Source organism: Dipteris shenzhenensis, chromosome 5, assembly GCF_047967505.1.
Source record: "Dipteris shenzhenensis isolate YYH24624 ecotype China chromosome 5, Dip_SZ_1.0, whole genome shotgun sequence".
NCBI classification, from domain to species: Eukaryota; Viridiplantae; Streptophyta; class Polypodiopsida; order Gleicheniales; family Dipteridaceae; genus Dipteris; species Dipteris shenzhenensis.
The window spans coordinates 57,196,206-57,218,397 of record NC_141600.1 but is presented as its reverse complement, the minus strand read 5'-3'; the positions used below and the strand labels follow the sequence as shown (position 1 = coordinate 57,218,397).

The 22,192-nt window shown below is 43.2% G+C and overlaps 1 protein-coding gene across 5 annotated transcripts in view; it reads right to left on the bottom strand.

Moving 5' to 3' along the window:
* Positions 1 to 4,183: 4,183 nt before the first annotated feature.
* LOC147902233 (ribosome biogenesis protein) overlaps positions 4,184 to 22,192 on the bottom strand; it is an 88,487-nt gene continuing 70,478 nt past the window's right edge. For 4 of the 5 annotated variants that reach the window (XM_087374974.1, XM_087374972.1, XM_087374973.1 and 1 more), the window contains 2 exons: positions 5,167 to 5,300; positions 4,184 to 5,029 (listed from right to left, as the gene is read on the bottom strand). In XM_087374974.1, the coding sequence (XP_087231100.1) occupies positions 4,816 to 5,029; positions 5,167 to 5,300 (348 nt within the window). In that variant the 3' untranslated portion in view covers positions 4,184 to 4,815. The remainder of the gene's footprint in view (positions 5,030 to 5,166; positions 5,301 to 22,192) is intronic. The other variant, XM_087374976.1, reaches the window with a different exon arrangement.

Below are 22,192 nucleotides of genomic sequence, written 5' to 3'. Positions count from 1 at the left end.
CGTGCCAACATGGACTTAGGTAGAATAGAATGTGTGTGTAGAGTAACAGCAAAGCTCCGCTTGTACTTGCATAAAGCTAGAAATAATCCCTCTTAGAAATTCAACTTGCATGTTCTATATGCAAGTTCTACATCCGAGTTCTACATGCAACTCCTACATGCGAGTTCTATATGCGAGTTCTACGTGCAACTCCTACATGTGAGTCCTACATGCGAATTCTACATGCAACTTCTACATGCGAGTTCTACATGCAAGTTCTACATGCAATCCCTACATGCAACTCCTACATACGAGTTCTACATGCAAGTTCTACATGCGACTCCTACATGCAGCTCCTACATGCGAGTTCTACATGCAACTCTTACATGCAACTTCTATATGCAAGTTTTACATGTAGAGAGAGAATGCCTTACAATCCCTACATGTAGAGAGAGAAGCTCTCCAACTTGTATAAATACCCCATAATGGAATGAAGCCCACACTCTTTGGGGCATTGTGTTGAGTTCTACTTTGGTATTCCAAGCAATTGTCTCAACTGTCCATGCTTCCTTGCATTCCACGTCCAAAAGCATGTCCTAACCTTGCAACTCCTCCTCCCCTCTCCTCCAACCTTGCAACCCATCCTCTTTCTCTCTTCCTCCCTCCTCCCCCTTCCTTCTCCTCTTCCCTCCTCCTCCTCCTCTCCCTCTCCTCCTTCTTCTCCTCCCTTCTCCTTCTCCCTCCTCGTTCTCCTCCTCCCTTCTCCTCCTCCTTCCTCTCTCTTCTTTCCCCCATGCTCTTACACCTTCTTCCTCTCCTACTCCTATGCTCCCCCTAAACCCTTAGTTCCTTAACCCTTAACCTCCATGATCTACGAGGGAGATGAGTTCTCTATCATGTACTCTATCCTGAACCTTGGATCCTCCTTCTAACCCTGGAACCTCTTCTAAACTCTGGAACCTCTCTCTAACCCTTAGAATCTCCTCCTAACCATTGAATCTCCTTCTAAACCTTGGAACCTTCCTCTAATCCTTGAACCTCTTCTAGACTCTGGAACCTCTTTCTAAACCTTGGAACCTCCTTCTAAACCCCCTCTCTAACCCTTGAACTCCTCCTAAACCCTACAACCCCCAATGAAGGCAAAAGCCTTCATTACCCTAACCATGATGATACACGTTCCTTTTACACATGCATGCACAATGTTTGCTTACCACACTTAAGCCTTTTTCTTTTTTACGGAAGCACATTCTGACACACCAAAAGTTATGAGCAATCAATGATTAAAGGTTTTAAATGCCATAATCCAAAAGAAAAATTAAAACCACCTTCCTAGTCAAACGTGAATAAATTCAAAGCTGCACGTGTTTGACTACTCAAAAGTTGACAAATTCAAAGGTGCACCAAATTCAAAGCTGCATATGTATTTAACTACTCAAAAGTGGACAAATTCAAAGGTGTACAAGTGTTTGACTAAATCCACAGCTCCCCCTCCTTTCCTATAAAAGAACACCCATTCCTCTCATACTTTTTCTTTCACATCTTGCCTCCATCCTCTCCCTCTCCTCCCCCCTTCTCCTTCTTCTCCTCCTCCTCCCTTTTCCTCCTCTTCCCCATTCCGGAGCCCTACGCAAAACACTCCTCCACTCCGAGCCCTACACAAGACACTCCTCCCTCTCCATCGACCACCACCTTACTCCCATCCTCACATGGTGAGTTACTTCGAGCCCATTTCGCAACGATAACCTAGCCATCCATCCACCTTTTATTTGTCCTCAATAATCCCATTACATCGAGAAAGACTTGGAGAGTGTTCACGACAAGAAGCTATGCCAAAACTCAAGATGAATTAGCAAAAGAGTCTGCAGCCTCAGCAACAAGACCCACGCCAAACATCATAGCCGTCTCCTAAATGTAAAAATATCAGACTTGCATGCAAACTCATCTACAAGCTCAATGATACGGATGCAATCGCATCCAACATGTATGCAAGATAGTAAGAAATGCCAACCTCAACGAGACCCTCGCCAAATCTCTTCCCAAGAAGATTCGATGGCAAAGTCCACAATCTCAGCAACGAGATCCCCTATGAAATTCACAACCATCTATCCCTCCTCAAGAGAAGATAAGCTACCTGACTACGACCATAAATTGTATACTACAAAAGCATTACAGCAGGAATGACTCGCATTCCACAAGCTCAACAATCACTGAGTTACGTACATGGCATCCTAACTTCGAAATCAAAATAAGCCATAACCCGAGGACGGGTGATCAAATGGATCCGAGTATGTTGTGTCTGTACCTTAGGTAGAACAGAATGTGTGTGTAGAGTAGCGACAAAGCTCCGCTTGTACTCGCATAAAGCTAAAAATAATTCCTCTTAGAAATCCAACTTGCATGTTCTACGTGCGAGTTCTACATGCGAGTCCTACCATCGAGTCGTATCGAGTCGTACATGCAAGTTCTACATGTAACTCCTACATGCAAGTTCTACATACAAGTTCTACATGCAACTCCTACATGCAACTCCTACATACAAGTTCTACATGCAACTCTTACATATAACTCCTACATGTGAGTTCTATATGCAACTCTTACATGCGAGTTCTACACGCAACTCCTACATATAAAGAGAGAATGTCTTACAATTCCTACATGCAGAGAGAGAAGCTCTTCAACTTGTATAAATACCTCATAATGGAATGAAGCCCACACTCTTTGGGACATTGTGTTGAGTTCTACTTTGGTATTCCAAACAATTGTCTCAAGTATCCATGCTTCCTTACACTACACATCCAAAAGCATGTCCTAACCTTGCAACTCCTCTCCCCTCTCCTCCAACCTTGCAACCCATCCTCTCCCTCTCTTCCTCCCTCCTCCTTCTCCCTTCTCCTCCCTCCTCCTCCTCCTCTCTCTCTCCTCCTCCTCCTCCTCCTCCTTCCTCCTCCTTCTCCTCTTCTCCTTCTCTCTCCTCTCTCTTCTTTCCCCCATGCTCTTATACCTTCTTCCTCTCCTACTCCTATACTCCTCCTAAATCCTTAGTTCCTTAATCCTTAACCTCCATGATCTACGAGGGAGACGAGTTCTCCATCATGTACTCTATCCTAAACCTTGGATCCTCTTTCTAACCCTAGGATCTCTTCTAAACTCTGGAACCTCTCTCTAAACCTTGAAATTTCCTTCTAACCCTTGAACCTCGTTCTAAACCTTGAAACCTCCCTCTAACCCTTGAACCTCTTTTAAACTCTGGAATCTCTTTCTAAACCTTGGAACCTCCTTCTAAACCTTGAACCTCTCTCTAACCCTTGAACTCCTTTTAAACCCTATAACCCCCAATAAAGGCAAAAGCCTTCATTACCCCAACCATGATGATACACGTTTCTTGTACACATGCATGCACTATGTTTGCTTACTACACTTAAGCCTACGTCTCTCACCGAAATACGACTTGAGGTCCTAAGCTACACGTATATTACAAACGACAACCCCGATATATCTGTAGGTGACAAAAAGCCTCGGAACCCTGCATACTGAGAATACCTTGCTCTTCCTGGGAAAACCGTGGAAAAGAGCCAACAAGTATAGTATGATCGTAGTGTGATCATTTTTTCTTTACTCCAATGCCTAATCTCCATAACTACATATTTCCTATTCGTGTAGCAACCTTGGCTATGATTGAATTTGTAGCGACTTTGGCTTCCATTAATGCCATTTTTTGACAACTTTTCTTTATACCATGATCTCACTTCTTTGACTTATTATGACATGATCATTGTGCTCATGCTTCTCTAGAAAATTCTTGTCTGTTATTGAGTCTACTCAACCCTCTGTTATAATGAAGAGAGAAATCAATAGAGGAAAATATTAAACATTGCCTACATCGATTATTGAAGGCAACCGAATTCCCTCAATAATTTAAATGCGTGATGCTCAAAAAGCAGCTAAACACTTTCTGAAGAAGCCTTTCTGAATAAGAATTCAAAATTGCGACCATCTTCGAGTAATAGCAACTTCACTCTTAATGCTAGAATACACAGAAAAAGGAAAGGATTTAGCCTGGAATTGACCAAACCCCATAAGTAGATTCGCTACGGGGCTCTAGAAAAATTTATACTACTACAAATGAGGAAAGAAAGTAACAACTTTGTAGAGACCAGGGGGACTGCAAATGAGCAAGGCAAAACCTCAAAAACTGTGCCCTTGGAATAAAAATAAAAGACAAACAATAACCACAGGTGATATAGCACCTCTGTTAAAACTAAGTGTGGCTGCGCCATACATTACGTTCAAACCAAGAATCTACATTCAATACTCCATGCTCAAGAAACCTCTCAAAATAAGGCTTCCACTGGGACTTTACTAAGGCAAATAGAACTTTGTTCAATGTTGTTCTCAAGACCTCACATAATAGTTAACAAGAAGTTTCAACTCACCATTATCAGCTACTTTGCTCAAGCTTAGTCAATGTCATTCAGATGACAGAACAGCAAACTTTTAGCTTGTGCCTCAGAAGAGGTTTTACTTAGCAGAAGGAATTGAATCCAGTAAGAGAGAGGAAAACCAATATTTTTAGATATTGCCTCCTCTGATATACTAAATATTTTGTTCTGTTTCATAGCCCAGGTGAGCAGGCATCCACTTCCCTGGGGATCTGCTTCCCTAGGACACTCTTACTTTTGTATGGAGATGGCTTAAATTTTCTGGAAAGGAAAAAAAGGGACTTTAACTAAAGCCAGCTCAAAAGCCAAACCTGTTTGGACATTTGTCATGATTATGTCCTTCCAATGGTTTCCCTCTGACATAGTCTACCTTCAAATCTAAAATATGCACAGAATCTCATGATTCCTCCCTATTGTGGTGATGACCCACCTTTAGCTTACGAGCTCCTTTTGGTCTTTCCTTCGCCAAACCTTGTTTATCCAATGGCTTGACAGTGTCCATCATGTGTGGATTTAAGGTGTTTGCAAGGTGTTGATGGATAGCTGAGAAGGGATTTGACCTGAAATCAGGATGAGCTAGTACTTTCGCAAGCTGGTTAGCTTCATTTACCCTACAACAAGGCAATATTTCCCATCAGTTCACAAGACAACTATCAGTGCTTCATTACTCTACCCTGTCAATTTCTTTAAACAACAATGGGAAGAAAATTGCAGATTCTAATTGTTGTAAAAGCAAGGAAATACATACACAAGTAGCTGCCGAGCTTTGGCATGATTTCTTTCTGGAATCATTGGTCCTTTGCCCTTCCCATCTAAAGAAGGAAGAAACTCCGCGAGAGTGGACAAGTTGCTCAATGCAGATTTCTTGCGCCTGTGCTTTCTCTGATGAAAGAACAATGTCACTCACCAGAATAAAAAAAGGTCCTCTCTCTCATCTCTCTCTCTCTCTCTCTCTCATAAACTATACATAAGCAATTCTTGGTAGGGGAGTTAGGGGTTAAGGCACAGACACCCTACCCCATCATACTAGCTGAAACAGGTATGTTACCTCTAGAGGGGGAAGCATTATATCCATTCATGGCTAACCTCAACAAAGTTGAGAAGATGGACACCAATAGGATACCACACAAGGCGATGGAACCTACATAGATCAAAGGGCTGGCACAGAGAGGGAAGGGAGTGGATGGAATCATGGGGTATAACAGCCGCTGATATACCAAAAGATGCATGTAAATAAGGGAGATAGTGACAGAAAATGCTACAAAAAATCTGGCGAAACCCGGGAATAATAATGCAGTTTTATAAACAGGAATCTAACTCAATGGACAGCTATGGAATGAAGAAATACCTCAGGGAAGAAATATCAACATTTAAAAGGCATCTAACCTGTAAAATCAGAACTAGTTCACATGATCTCAAGGTAGAGAGGGGTACATAGGCAAGAGCTTGGATCCTCAAAGAGGAAAGAACTTGCGAAATGTGCCCAGTAGAAGATGAACAGCATGTACTTCTGAGATGAAGAGCCTATGCACACATCAGAGAAGGATATGGGGACAGCAAAGATCTAAAAGATCACTGGAGCAGCCAGCCAAAAAGTTAGGAAGCTACTTGAAAGAGATTTTGGAACATCGCAATAAGGTACTGGATCTAGCACACAAGCTAGCCCAACAAGTACTCAAGGCATGACTAGTTGTAACATTTTTTCTCACTGGATGTAAGAGATCACTATTAGTTGGTAGCACTCACCAGTTCCATAGATCCTCATTGGTCTTCCACGGACTTTAAGACAATCATATCATATAATCTCTCTCTCTCTCTTCCCGCCATCCCCCCACTCCCCCGCCAACCACTCTCCCCCCTTTTTCCCAACCCACTTCCTCTAGAGCTCTCTCTCTCTCTCTCTCTCCCTCACAGCAGATTGTCTCAAGCACACCAGAGGGTGACACATACAAATCTCAGATATGTTCCAAAGTCACCAAGGGCTTCAAATACCCTAGCTGTTAGACATTCTTCATCTTTGAGACGCATTTTCGGAATCGTTTTCCAGTTTCCTTTCGTTTACACTCTAGTTCACCTACATGGGGTGTATGAGGGATCATGATGATATATTTTGGATTTTGTTCTCGAAAGCCTTATTGTCTTTTGCAAACGCTTCTCTCTCTCTCTCTCTCTCTCTCTCACACACACACACACACACACACACACACTTTTTTTTTTTGTGAAACCAGTAACTATATTATTAACATGAGATCAATGTACATGACATTAGACTCCAAAAGAGAGCCTAATGGAAGAACTCAAAAACAGTCGGAAAAGACTTCAAGGCTAGTAGCATCCAGGTCCCTTGTGGCATAACTATCATATAGAGATTGCTTGAGGGACATCCTGAAGAAAGCATATGCCTGAGGAAACTGTTGTCCCATCCTAGAATGCAATCTCTGTGTCCAAATAGTCCATAGTACCCAAAAACGAACCCAGTGAAAGAAAAGGAGGAATGGAGACATCTGAGCTGAGGAGCATCCAAACATCCAGAAGAGTTTCCCGAATCTGATAGAGGGAAACCGAAGCCGCAGCAAATGAGAGACATGAGTGATCAATATCTGAGAGTACGGGCAAGACCATAATAAATGGGGAACTTTCTCACGGTGATGAGAACAATGCGACGTGCTGCCAATTTCACCCCAATAGAAAAAGCTCCCACAATACATCTCCAAAAGAAAAGCCTCTGTTTCAATGGCAATTTAGCTTTCCAAATTTTCTTTGAGTTGTGATTGCCACCAAGATAAAGGTCTATCCAAATTCCAAAGCGTGTTGGCATGCTTATCAATCCATGGCGGTGGAAGAAGAAATCTGTAAACCATCGAGGAGGCCAGATTATGCATTGAAAGTGAGCAGATATCGGGAGATAAGGAAGTCAGATTCCAGTCCAGTAATCTGTCCTGTACAAACAGTGGAGGAACAGGAACAAATGGCTGCAACATTATTGTAAGTATTCTCCAAATGGGCCTATGATGCAGACCCAAGGGGAATGTCCTGCAAGCTTGTGGAAATGAAAGCACATGACCATGTTGATCCACAACATCTCCGACAAATCTTATGCCCAATTTCATAAGATTATATGCTTTAACAGGAGCCTGTAAAGCAAGAGGAGATTCAAACACCTTGCTCCAATGGATGCTTTCCAAGCGAAGAGAATTACCATGATGGGAAGAAGCACCTGACCATTTAGCATAAGAGAGAATTCTCTTCCAATCATGAATAAAAGCAGTAGAAACAGGACAACCAGGAATTTTCCCCTGAAATGTGGACATGACTGCTTCCCAGTGATCTGTAATCCAATGCCCATATGCATGGGACTTCATGTTACCACACATAGCTGCTAACATAATAGCCCATGGCTGTTTTTGCTGAAAAAAATCAGCAATCATGGTGCTCTTTCTTGCCAACATATGAAACTGAAGATTGAGAATATTCAGTCCCCCATGAGTCTTGGGAGAACAAACGGACTGCATTGGAAGTAGTCGCAAAGCCTTTTTGCGAGATTTGCTTTTCCAAAATATCTCCATAGTCTGGGACATATAGGAGGCCAAATGCTTGAAAGACCAGGGAAGAAGCGACAAATAAAATTGCACATATGCCATAATGATGGACTATACTATCCGAAGTCGAACATGTAGAGGCCAAGTGGACAAATGCCAGTATTCCAACTTCTTGTTTATCTTTTGAAGCACCCATTTGAGCTGTTGTTGAGGGGTGATATTCCAGCCAATGGGATACCCTAAATGCCTCACAATAGTATGGGAAGAGATAATGTGGCCTGGCTAGAGAAGTGCATGCCAATCAGCTTCTTTCAATGCTAGAAGATTTGATTTCTGAAAGTTGATATGCAGTCCAACAGCTATGCCAAAATCATTCAGAGTATGCATCAACTGAGAGAGATCATTTTGGGAATTCCCCGGCATAAAATATGAATCATCAGCATATGCCTGTGCAAGAAACTGCTGTGCCCCTGGAATTTGCAAGCCATGAAGCTGCCCTGTATCTGCAAGATGGTCCATATGCAACAATAACGGATGAGTAGCAATGGCATAGAGCAACGAACTAAGAGGGCAACCCTGTCTCACCGAGCGGGTCATAGTTCATGTTCTTGACAACCCACCACCAAGCAAACACTGCAATGAGAATAGAACCAGTAAATAATATGGACCAACCGAGGGCCAAATCCCAATTTATGCTTAGTCTGAGAAATAAAATCCCAATGGACAGTATCAAATGCTTTCGCAATGTCCACTTGCAGAATGAGAACATCTTGCTTGGAATATTTGGCATACTCAATTGAAAGCAAAGCATTGGAGATGTTGTCAGTAATCTGTCTTCTGGGAACAAACCCATATTGCCTAGGATGAAGTCCTGCTTGCAAGATAAATCGGACCCTGAGGACAATCATTTTGGCAATGAGTTTGTAAATGACTGGCATAAGAGATATAGGCCGCCAATCAGCCATTGTCTCACACAACTTTTTTTTGGGGATCAATTTGACAAGGCCATGTTTCCAAGAAGAAGGAAGAGATTGTTCTGCCCAAGCATGATTGATCATAAGAAGCAGAGTGTTTTTGAGTTCACCCCAAAATGCACGGAAAAATTCGACAGTCAATCCATCCCAACCAGGAGAGCTGCCTCTACGTAAATGACTCAAAGCATCATCCAGTTCATTGAGCATAAAGGGCTGTTCCAATGCATGAGCCTGTTCCAGAGACAATATAGGCTGAACATGCATAAGAAATTGAGACCTAGCTGCATTCACTTGCATTGAATGATCAGGCAGAGGAGAAAAGAGATGCTGGAAATGACTAGAGCATTGCGATTCCAATTCTGATTTGGAGGTGGTCCAGGTGCCATCATCTTGCTTGATCCTGCAAATATCCTCCTTTCTCCTATCCGCATGCAGACTTTTAAAGAAGGCTTTGGAGGAACAACCCTTATCCAAAAGGGGTTTCATGCGAGCTCGAATTTGCCACTTCTTTAATTTGCGAAGATCATTTTGATGGATGAGATGAACCGCATAAGCACAAGAATCCTATTCAGAGGAGGTGAGCTGCCTATAAGAGCTGATTATATCCATTTGTTGCTTGTGAGATTGAGCCCATTTCAGCTTAATCGTGAGGTTTCCCATGTAACTCCGTCCATAATCTTGAATAACAGCCTGCAAACGATGTGGGCAAGACTGATCCAAGCGAAATCCATGTCCTCCTGAGCATGTAAGAGGAGGGGACGGACAGCCACTCTCACCATGTTATGAAATTGTTGATGAAGCAAATAAGCACTATTGACATGGAGTAAGCGACGACCAAAAAAAGGCATATCATCTGTCAAATGTGCTATAGATAATGTCAAACATACTGGAAAGTGATCAGATAGCAAGAGGGAATGATCAACCCATAGTGCACATGTGAAACTAGCATACTGCTGAGCATGCAGCAAATACCATCTGTCAAGTCGAGCCCAGTAGTGAGTAAAGGCATTGTGACGGTATGTATAGCCCATATCTCTATCCCTCGTTGAGAGCCATAAATCTTCTGCATGCAAGAAAGAAAGCATATCCTCCCAATGTCGAAGCTCAATGGGGATCATGTGAGAATGATGAGTAGTGTTGTCTTGGATGGCAGGTGAATTATTAAAATCTCCACACAAAAAGGCATTAGACAGCCATGGATATTGTTTGAGGGAGGCCCACATTCGAGCTCTTGTCGCAGAAGTTTGAGAGGCATAAACAGATGCTATTTCATAAAGATCAGCATGATAGATGCATCTGATCACCATCCAGCGACCCTGGGGGTCATTGTAAGCAACCGTGGGCTGCATATCATGTTTCACTAGCATGCATACCCCCGAAAAGGACATTGTACTAGCATAAAATATGTCATAACCAGCAAAGTGGCCGCTGGCCAGCCAAGAAGTGTTGGTTGTGTTCCTGTAAAGAAATTACATCGGGGTGCATTCTATGTACATATTGCCAAAAAAGTCTCCACTTATTGACATTACAAAGACCTTGAACATTGTATGTAATACAAGTGATTGAAGTAGACATAGAAGATATGTACAGCCAAACCAAAAAGCATAGTAAAAGTATAAGTTGTCAGGCCTCAGCCATGACATCGAGGTCCACCTGGCCTCCTGGATCATTGGCTCTATTATCCTCATCATTGTCACATACAGGGATGCCCTTCTTGAGCACATCAACCCACAGTTGAGAAGTGAGGCTATCAGTAGGGGTAGAGGCCTGCTGACCAGGGGTAGAAGTAGAGGCATCCCAATGGCGAGATTGTAACGGTCGTGGCTTGAGCGTAAATACCTTTTTGGGTTGCTGCCAGGCACCTTGGGGAGAGGCACGAGATTCTGAAATTTTGCCCTTTCCTTTATCCTTTTGCTTGGCTGAAATCTGAACTACATTTTCTTTGGGAGGGACAGATTTAGATGGCGCATCACCCAACTTGCTAGGCATGGGTTTAGGCCCCGGACCATAAGTTGGAGGGGAAGTATTTTCTGGAGCAATAGCTGTAGGTGGGAGCTGATGCAGGACTGCAGGGCACTGTGAGGCTAGATGGCCAAACTTATGACATGTGAAGCAAGCACCTGCAAATACTCCCCATTTCAAATCAAAATATTTTTCTCCCAAGGGAACATCCTCCACCTCTACCGCAATGGAAGGAGGGGTTGGGTGATCTGTATCCCAAAGAACACAAAACCGATTGCGATTACCCGAAGGACAGGGTGGGCATACAACTTGCCCCAAAGTAGCTGCCAAGCTTGGTAATTCAGCCCTCATATAATCCGGAAAGTCCACTACCTCAACCCATACAGGGCAATGATGTCGAATGAGACCATGATAATCCTTATTTGGCGACCATGGCATGACATGTACCATTTGTCTGCCATAGAATAGAGGGGACATCTCCAATATCTGCTGACGATATGAGGCATCCAAAAAGTGCACTTCATAAAAACCTCGAGAAGCAAAGTATACTCCTTCAACAAAACAGCCCCAACAAAGCCTGAACCCACTGAGCTACATCATTTGCTGAAGGTAGCTTCCCTGGGAAAAAAATGATAACTGCTTGCTGAGAAAACTTTCGGAGAGGAGCAACCAATGAGGGCAACTTCAGCTTGTACTTAAGGGCCGGGGGAGGTTTGGCCCACTCCTTCCGGCTGTGATGAAATTCATCCTTGAGCATGTCAAAGACATAGTGAGCATCTACAGATGCTGAAGAGGAAAAGTCGACTTGCTGTCTTTTGGAGTCCCAAGACAAGTCCTTTCGGGAGTAGCTTTTGAGATGGTCCTCCATGGAAGTAAGCAGGGCAGAAACGATGAAAAGGCAGAAAAAGCAGATCTGTACGAGAGGGTTTGTAGAGGGCAAACAGCACGGGAAGAGTAAAGACAAACAGTACGAAAAGAGCAGGGCTGTACGGACTGTACGAGACAGGGCAGGGATGTACGGATATCTGGAATTGTACGGACTGTACGTGATGCAGATGGAAAACGCAGAAACTGTATGGGGAAGCAAGAACCGAATAGTAATGCTGACGGGGCAGAGAGCTAGACTGTACGGAAAGGCCAGGGGCGTACGGATGTACGGAGGGGACTACTGAAAGGGGACAGCGATGGCAAGGTAAGCAGCAACGGGATTACTTGGGGACTCTGTAGGGATGAGCGGAGGCCGTTCGTACGGCCGTACGAGGGGTGTACGGCGACCGTACAACTGTATGGTCAGAAGGGGGTTGTACGGAAAGCTTTCTCTCTGTCGATCGCCTCTCTCTCACACAACACACACACACACACTTTTTTTTTTGGTGAAAGCACATTACTATATTAACATGAAATCAATGTACATGACATTAGACTCCAAAGGAGAGCCCAATGGAAGAACTCAAAAACAGTCAGAAAACACTTCAAGGCTAGTAGCATCCAAGTCCCTTGCAGCAAAACTATCATATAAGGATTGCTTGAGGGACATTCTGAAGAAAACATATGCCTGAGGAAACTGTTGACCCATCCTAGAATGCAATCTCTGTGTCCAAATGGTCCATAGTACCCAAAAGCGAGTCCAGTGAAAGAAGAGGAGGAATGGAGACATCTGAGATGAGAGGCATCCAAACATCCAGAAGAGTTTCCCAAATCTGATAGAGGGAAACCGAAGCCGCAACAAATGAGAAACATGAGTGATCAATATGCGAGAGTGCGGGCAAGACCATAACAGATGAGGAACTGTCTCGCGGTGATGAGAGCAACGGGGGTAGGAAGGGGAAGCAATGCGGCGTGCTGCCAATTTCACCCCAATGGAAAAAGCTCCCACTATACATCTCCAAAAGAAAAGCCTCTCTTTCAATGGCAATTTGGCTTTCCAGATTTTGACGAGTCGTGATTGCCACCAAGATAAAGGCCTATCCAAATTCCAAAGAGTGTTGGCATGCTTATCAATCCATGGCGGTGGAAGAAGAAATCTGTAGATCTTCAAGGAGGCCAGATTATGCATTGAAAGCGAATGGGTAGCAGGAGGTAAGGAAGTCAAATTCCAGTCCAGTAATCTGTCCTGTACAAACAGGGGAGGAACCGGAACAAATGGCTGCAACATAGTTGAAAGTATTCTCCAAATGGACCTATGATGCAGACCCAAGGAGAATGTCCTGCAAGCTTGTGGAAATGAAAGCATATAACCTTGTTGATCCACAACATCGCCAACAGATCTCATGCCCAATTTCATAAGATTGTATGCTTTAATAGGTGCCTGTAAAGCGAGAGGCGATTCAAACACCTTGCTCCAATGGATGCTTTCCAAGCGAAAAGAATTACCATGATGAGAGGAAGCACCTGTCCATTTAGCATAAGAGAGAATTCTCTTCCAATCATGAATAAAAGCAGTAGAAACAGGACAACCAGGAATTTTCCCTTGAAATGTGGTCATGACTGCTTCCCAGTGGTCTGTAATCCAATGCCCATATGCATGGGACGTCATGTTTCCACACATAGCTGCTAACATAATAGCCCATGGCTGTTTTTGCTGAAAAAAATCAGCAATCATAGTGCTCTTTCTTGCCAACATATGAACCTGAAGATTGAGAATATTCAGCCCCCCATGAGTCTTGGGTGAACAAATAGACTGCATAGGTAGTAGTCGCAAAGCCTTTTTATGAGATTTGCTTTTCCAAAATATCTCCATAGCCTGGGACATATAGGAAGCCAAATGCTTAAAAGGCCAGGGAAGAAGAGGCAAATAAAATTGCACATATGCCATAATGATGGACTATACTATCCGAAGTCAAACATGTAGAGGCCAAGTGGACAAATGCCAGTATTCCAGCTTCTTGTTGATCTTTTGAAGCACCCATTTGAGCTGTTGTTGCAGGGCAATATTCCAGCCAATGGGGTAGCCTAGATGCCACAATAGTATGGGAAGAGATAATGTGGCCTGGCCAGAGGAGTGCATGCCAATCAGCTTCTTTCAATGCTAGAAGTTTTGATTTCTGAAAGTTGATATGCAGTCCAGCAGCTATGCCAAAGTCATTCAGTGTATGCATCAAATGAGAAAGGTCACTTTGAGAATTCCTGGGCATAAAGTATGAATCATCAGCATATGCCTGTGCAAGAAATGACTGTGCCCCTGGAATTTGGAAGCCATGAAGCTGTCCTGTATCTGCAAGATGGTCCATATCCAGTCTTGAAGACGATCCTGTAGATGCAATGGAGGAACCGACTGAAAAGGTTGGAGCATCAAAGTAATCTTATGCCAAAGTGGACAATAATGCATTCCAAAGCCAAATTTGGCAGCGGCCAAAGGAAAAGTAAGGGGAAATCCAGCATCATCAACAACATCTTGAACCAAACGAATCCCCTTGAGACTCAGAAAATACGAACGTCGAGGCTCCTGCAAAGCTAAAGGAAGGGCGAACACTCTAGACCAATGTATACTTTCAACTCTGAAAGAGTTTCCCTACAAGGAATCACTGCCATGCCAATCCAAGTGTTTCCAATCCATTAATAAATGGGAAACCAAAGGACAGCCAGGGATTTTGCCTGTCATAGAACCAAAAAGAAACTCCCACTGGGAAAGCTGCCAATGACCAAAAGCTGGAGATTCAACATGCAAGAGTAAATGACGAATCATGGCAGCCCATGGTTGAGAATCTTACAAAAACTGCACATTAGTTTCCCCTTATGGGCAAGAATGTGCAGATGGATATTGAGAACAAAGCTGCTGTACCTGAAGCAAATGCAAGCTTTTTTTGCCATGGCGAGAATACCAGAAGATTTCCATAACCTCAGACATAAAAGAGGCAAGATCAGCCTTGCTGAACATAATAAGAGGCAAGTAGAATTGAATATACGCCATCAGAATAGATTGCACAATTCAAAACAGCTTGACAGCCATCAGACTAAGAATTATTGCATTTTTCTCTCACTACTGTAAATTGTGTAACTAATCCTATGGTAGTTAAATATTTGAGAGGACTTCTTTTGGCTTGCACTCCCACTAGCTTTATATCAGCTGAGTTTTATAAGAGCTTGGCTCTAAAACTCTTTTTGAGTACTATTGGCCGTCACCAGCTTATATGACAATTAAACCAGGAGTTATTGCATTTTCCTTGATGATAAGTAACCTTGGCATTGTATTGAATGTCCCATCATATTTGGTTTCTACACACACACACACACACACACTTTTTTTTTTTTGTGAGAAGAAATCTTTTATTGCTATAAAATAATTACATTCATAGTTACTTCGAAAATGAAGTAACTATTACTCAACTAAAGATCTCAGTATAAGCTGTATACACATCCTGATCAATCAAATGAGTTTGAACACAATCATAGAATGATTGCTGTAGAGATCGTTTGAAAAAAATAAAGGATATAAAAAGGGGATCACCAAAGACTCTATTATTTCTGTCCATCCATAAAGTCCATAGTGCCCAGTAGCGTATCCATATAAAAAATAAATCAAAACCCTGTCTCGGTGGATGAAAACCAAACAACCAGAAAAGCCAACCAAAAGTAACAGTGGGAAATCTCGCTCGAAGCCTTTGTCGGATGAGAGAGATGAAGGTACAAGTATGTGGACAAAACCAAAAGATGTGAAGCACAGATTCAGTAGGGTGTAAGCATCTGTGACAAACAGCCGGAGCAATATGTCTGTGTGCAAGTAGCTGGCCAGATGGAAAAATGCCAAGCAAGACTCGCCAAAGGAAAAGCTGTTGTCGAAGAGGGACTTTGTAATGCCAAAGGAGACGCAGCCTTTTTCTCCACCACTTTAGTGGGCGATCCATATGCCAAACAGTATTTGCTCTGTCAGAAATCCAAGGTGGAAGTAATAGCACTTTATATAGTGATGGCACTGTGATATGTGAGAACTTCAAGGGACAGGCTGAAGAGGAGGAAGAGCATAAAATCCAATCCTCAAGCCTATTCTGAAGTTCCAAGCGAGGTACCAGCAAAAACGGTTGAAGCATTGCTGAAATCCTATGCCAGAGAGGACGATAATGAGCTCCCAAACCGTATTTGCTGGTAGCCATAGAAAAAGATAAAAGTGTGCCATCATCCTGAAGTACATCCGCCACAGATGTAATGCCTTTAAAGGAGAGAAAGTAAGAACGTCTTGGTTCTTGAATGGCCAAAGAAGGGTGGAATACTTTAGACCAATAAATATTCTCAGCCCTCAAGGAGTTTCCCGACAAAGAGTCTTAGCCATGCCATTCCAAGAGGGATAAGATATGTTTCCAGTCAAGAAGCAGGCGAGAAACAAAAGGGCAGCCTCTGATCTTGCCTTGGATGTAGCCAAATATGAAATCCCATTGAGTTGGTTGCCAATGCCCAAAGGCAAAAGTATGAATATGTAATAAGAGAGAGCGGATCATGAAAGCCCACGGCTAATCTCCTTGCATAAACTGCAACATCATTTTTCCTCTGTGAGCAAGTAAATGCATGTGAATATTGAGAATGTTCAGACCCCCGTGCATCTTTGGAGAACAGAGACGATGCATAGAGAGTAATCTGAGACTTTTCTTGCCATTTTTTGCACACCAGAAAATTTCCATGATAGCTGACATAAAGGAGTTCAGCTCTGCCTTAGTGAACATAATGAGAGGCAGGTAGAACTGTATGTATGCTATCAGAATGGATTGTGCGATTTGCAAATGAACATATAGTGGCCAAGTTGCAAGCTTCCAATATTCAAGTTTTGCCCTCAACTTCGTCAACACCCAATCAGTTTGTTGGGAACGGGTGAGTTCCCAACCTAGAGGATAGCCGAGATGTCGAATAAATTGAGAAGCGGGGACAATTTCCCCACGCCACAGAAGAATGTGCCATTCCTGTTCATGCAACGGCAACAATTTTGATTTCTCAAAATTGACCCGAAGACCAGCAGCCAATCCATATGTAGAAAGAGCCTGCATAATCATGGACAAATCACTCCGAGTATTTTTTGGGATAAAGAATGAATCATCAGCATATGCTTGAGCGATCATGCTGTGACTGCCAGCAATCTCCAAATCATGCAACTGGTCAGTGTCCAAAAGGTGGTCCAGATATTGAAGCATTGGATGAGTGGCTATGGCAAAAAGTAAAGCACTTAGGGGACATCCTTGCCTAACAGAACAGCCAAGAGTCCAGGATGTAGAAATATCCCCTGAAAGTATGCAGGCAGCTTTACTATCTTGATATAGCCAAGTGATAACTTGCTGCATTTTTGTGCCAAATCCCAATGCGTGCATAGTCGATGAAATAAAATCCCACTTAACCGTATCAAAGGCTTTGGCAATATCAACTTGCAATAATAAAACATCTTGCTGCGTGTATTTGGCATATTCAATTCCAACATAGGCATTAGCAATGTTATCTGTGATATGCCTACGCGGGACAAAGCCATATTGGGCAGGATGCAACCCATCATGTAAAAACCCCTTTAGCCGATCGACAATCATTTTTGTAGTGACTTTTTAAATGACTGGCATAAGGGTGATAGGTCTCCAGTCTGCCAAAGATTCACAGATTAGTTTTTTTGAAAGGAGTTTGATAATACCTCTCTTCCATGTGTCTGGCATTTTCTGATTTTGCCATGCAGAATTCACCATATGCAGCAATGTATGCTTCAAAAGAGGCCAATATTCTAGAAAAAACTCAACCGTAAGACCATCCCATCCTGGAGATTTCCATCTGCCGCAAGATTTGATTACATCTGACAATTCCCTCTCAGTAAAAGGTTCCTCCAATTCCAAAGCTTGAGTAGTGGAAATAATAGGAGAAACGTGCTATAACAGCAAATTTCGTGCAACCAAAGCTTGTTGTGAGGGAGGAACTGCAAAACCAAATTGCTGAGAGAAATGTTGCACACAAACAGAAGCAAGCTGTGACCGCGAGGTGGTCCATGATCCATCAGGCATAAGCACCCTGCAAATTTCTGTTTTTAATCTCCTCTGATGCAAGCTTTTAAAAAATTCTTTGGAAGAGCAGCCTTTATCTGTAAAGACTCTTTGTCTGGCTCTAGTCTCCCATTTAGCCAGTTTTCTATGATCATTGAGTTGAAGACAATGTCTGGCCTGGCATAGTGTTGTTTGCTCATGCAGGGACAACGAACGAAGATGGCTGAGTTCAGTGAGATCCTGACAAGTAAGTTTGGCCTGAGCAATAGTTTCCCTCAGAGTCTTCATGTAAGACTTGCCGTAACTTCTTATCACAACTTGCATCTTGGAAACAAAAGAATCCCAGGCATCATCAATATGAACATAGCTGCGAGAAGACAGAGAGTGAGATGCTTCAGTAACCATGGCCTTGAAAACAGCATGTTGCAAGTAGCTATTGTTCACGATCAGATGTCGCCTTTGTGGCAATCTATCATCTGGCATATCATGAAAGGATAACCGCAACCATAGAGGTGCATGATCTGAATGCACAAAGGCATAGTTAATCCACATTTTGCATGTAAAATCCCCATTTTTGAGCTACACTATACCATCGATCCAGACGTGTCTGATAAGAAGAAAGAGCATTATGTTGGAATGTGTATCCAGGTGACAAAGGCTGCAATTCCTTCCAAAGGTCCACCAAATCCAGATGCATCAGTAATTGAGACCATGCATGCCTTTCAGGGGTTAACATATGAGTATGTCTGGAGGTATTGTCACCTTGTTGAGGAGCATTATTGAAATCCCCACATATAGGCATGATATCTCCATGGATATTGTTGCATGGCATCCCAAATTTCAGTTCTTTCTCTAGAGGATTGAGGTGCATAAACAGAGGCAAATTTAAACACCTCTCCTCGAATAATGCATTGAAGAACAAGCCATCTGCCTTTGTGGTCATTTAAAGCAATAATTGGTTGAAGCTCATGTTTGATCAAAATGACCACCCCTGAGAAAGAGTGCTCTCCAGCATAGAATGTCATAGCCACAGTAGTGTCATGTCTTTCCTGCATAGACATGTTGGTTATGTTCTTGTAATGCCACTATGTCAGGCTGAAAACTATTGATGTACAGCCACACTGTTTTCCATTTCCTACTGCCACACATCCCTTGGACATTGAGTGTAAGACATTTGATATGAGCAATCATATTTACAGATATTTATAGTAATATAACAACTATGTACAACAGCAAATTTCATGATGTCAACCCTGCATTTCTATCTCAGGGTCAATGCTTCTCCCCTGAGAAGAAATATCCACCTGAGGAGTAGACAGCAAAGCAGCAACCTCTTCTTCAGGGAAGAGTGTTCTGCTGGCTGTCACTGCAGCCCATGTGATCCCAATTCCTATATTGACCTCTGGGGTGTTTCCACTAGAAGACGCACCATTTCAAGTACGAGGGGGTGGAAGTCTTCTAGCAGAAATAACTTTTCTTGGACTTTGCCATCGATCGGTTGGAGGTTTCTGTCCTTTTGTCGAGGGTTGAATAGCAAGAGGTGAATGTGAAGAAACATTCCCATTTGAAACCACTGGAGCTTTGCCTTTATCCTGAATTCCAGAAAACTGTCTACTACCTTTGTTTTTATTTGCAATAGAAGTAGGAGCATCCTTGGTAGGCATTTGAACCGGTAAAACAGCAAGAGGCATTTTATGCTGATTCATTGGACATTGTGAAGCCATGTGTCCAAATTTTTTGCAGTCAAAACAAGCCCCTGCAAATAATCCCTATTTCAGTTTGTAAAAAGCACTTCCCATGTCCACATTATTCACCGTGACTGAATAAGAGTCTGGTGTGGGATTATCAGTATCCCAAAGAATGCAAAATCGATTTGAATTGCCATTAGGCCGTGGTGGGCAAACCACTTTGCCTAAAGAAGCTGCAATTTTAGGCAAGAGTGAGGCCATGCATTGTGGAAAGTCTACAACTTCAACCCAGACCGGGGCATCTGTGTCGGATTAAAGCCTGATAATCCCTTGTGGGAGACCATGGCAATACATGCACCCTTTGCTGCCCAAAAAAAAGAGACGAATGTTCCAAAAGCACTTGTCTGTGTACCTCATCCACCATAATAACCTCAAAAAAAACCCTGGCTGCATAGTGCACTTTGTGAACAAACGAGCCAGCCAGTGTGCGAGTCAACCAGTTGCCTATCTCTGCAGCAGGTGGCATCCGGCCAGGAAAAAATAAAATTACTGCATTTTTAGCATATTCTCTTACGGGATCCACAATTTCATCTACTTCCACCATGAGGCCAACTGATGGAACCGAATCTTTCCACTCTTTCCTTGTGTTTGCAAATCCTTCATGCATGACATCATAGACCAGTTGGGCCTCAAGAGTATCATGTACCGGGTCATGCTGACCCTCAGCCTGCTTTTGCTTCTTGCAATGAACCGAACGTTCCTTTTGAAATGTCTTTTCATAGGAATATTCAGCCATAGCTTTGTAAAAAGTGGAACTCAGAAAGGAGGTACCTGTAAAGTGGTAGTGGAGGAAAAAAACCAGTCCCAAAAAAAGCCCACAGGAAGCCCACAAAGAAGAGCAAAAGAGTATATTTGTAAGGAGAAAGAAGGAAAAGAGGGATGTAGAGGTCGAGATAGGATAGAAAACAGTTTTGTAGAGGAAACAGAGAGAAAAAAACCCGTAAAAAACCCCAGATGAAATATATTTCAGAGGGAAATGGAAGATTTTGGCAATGGAAAAAGTGCAGCAGACCCAGAGACTGAAGAGGAGAGAAATGGGAGTGAAGGCCTTCAAGATCAGGGCGTAGCTGTAGTCCGGAGGCAGAACCCTGCGCAGAAAACAGACCAGGAACCAGATACGATGTGGGAGCAGCAGACTGCAACAGGCGAAATGGGCCGTACAGGCCGTACAGCTGTACGGAAGCTGTACGGAAACTGTATGGAGGTCTGACGGGCTGTACGGCGGCTTATGTCTGCTCCAAAAGATCGAGTTCAGGGCGTTGATGCAGCGCAACAGGGTGCTGATGCTCACGGGCTGGTTGCAGGATGCTTTGGAGCTGATCTGCAAGGCTTCTCCACTCTCTACACACCTCTCACTAATTGAACACACACACACTCACACACAAAACAAATCCACAATCACTCCCCCCCCCCCCCCCCCCCACACACACACACACACACACACGGACCACACATACCGACAACAGCGAGTGCTCCATCACAAGTTTTATGCTGCCATCGCAGCCTCGCACATGGTCGACCCCCTCTTAGCCTTGACATCTCTGCCAACTTCCAGATGATCACCATAGTGCCACCAGCCCCCATCCTCTCCATGAGCTCAAAGATTCCTCTCTACGTATCAGTATTGTTATAAGTATGGCGTTTTAGTTTTCGTCATGGGAGTTACATTCCCGCTTAGAGGCTCCACCCCTCAACTCATTGGACCACCCTTCGGTCTTTCGAATACTTTTAATAAACTCTCTCTCTCTCTCTCTCTCTCTCTCTCTCTTAGAGGTGATGAGCCTTGGATTCTTCATTGTACCTGACAAAGATACATCTTCTGCTATGGGAATCAAGCTTCGTCCACTCAGCCTTATGCATATGAACAAATGCATTAGAACCGAAAATCTGCAAATGAGATATTGTAGGTTCCTTACCACAATAAGCTTCATATGGAGTCTTATTATCAATAGACTTGGTCTTGGTTCTATTGAGGATGTGAATGGCAGTGTTCACGGCTTCACCCCAATAAGTTGTCGAAAGACTTTTCCCTCGCAACATGGTCAAACCTATCTTTGTAATGATTCTATGCTTTTGCTCAGCAACTCCATTGCGCCAAGATGTGCGTGCTGTAGTAAGTTGCCACTTGATCCCGTGCTTCTTGCAAAATCCATTGAACTCGGTAGAAGTGAACTCCCCCCCCCTCTATCTATGAGGAAGGCTTTGACTACCTCCTTTGTCTCCTTTTCTACCTGGGCCTTCCATTCCTTGAATTTCTCTTAAGCCTGAAACTTCTTAGCTAGGCAATATATCTAGGTCATCCGATAGAAATCATCCACAAATAAAAGAGAATTACGCGAACGTGCAAATGAATTTCTTAACATCAGGCCACAGATATCAGAGTGAACCAACTCTAGTGGCTTCTTGGCTTGTGATGAGGCCTCTTGTGGGAACTTATCCCTGTGTTGCTTGCCCTCCAAGAAAGCCCTACAAACACGATCATTGCCTGCAATCGGTGGAAGTGCCTTCCTTGCCTTCGCTCACTGCGTAGGCTGAGCAATACTCAGTAATAATAAAGAGTGCGCGGGTAGTGATGTTGGCTGATTCCTTCCGCTTTAGGTCTACCTTCTTCTT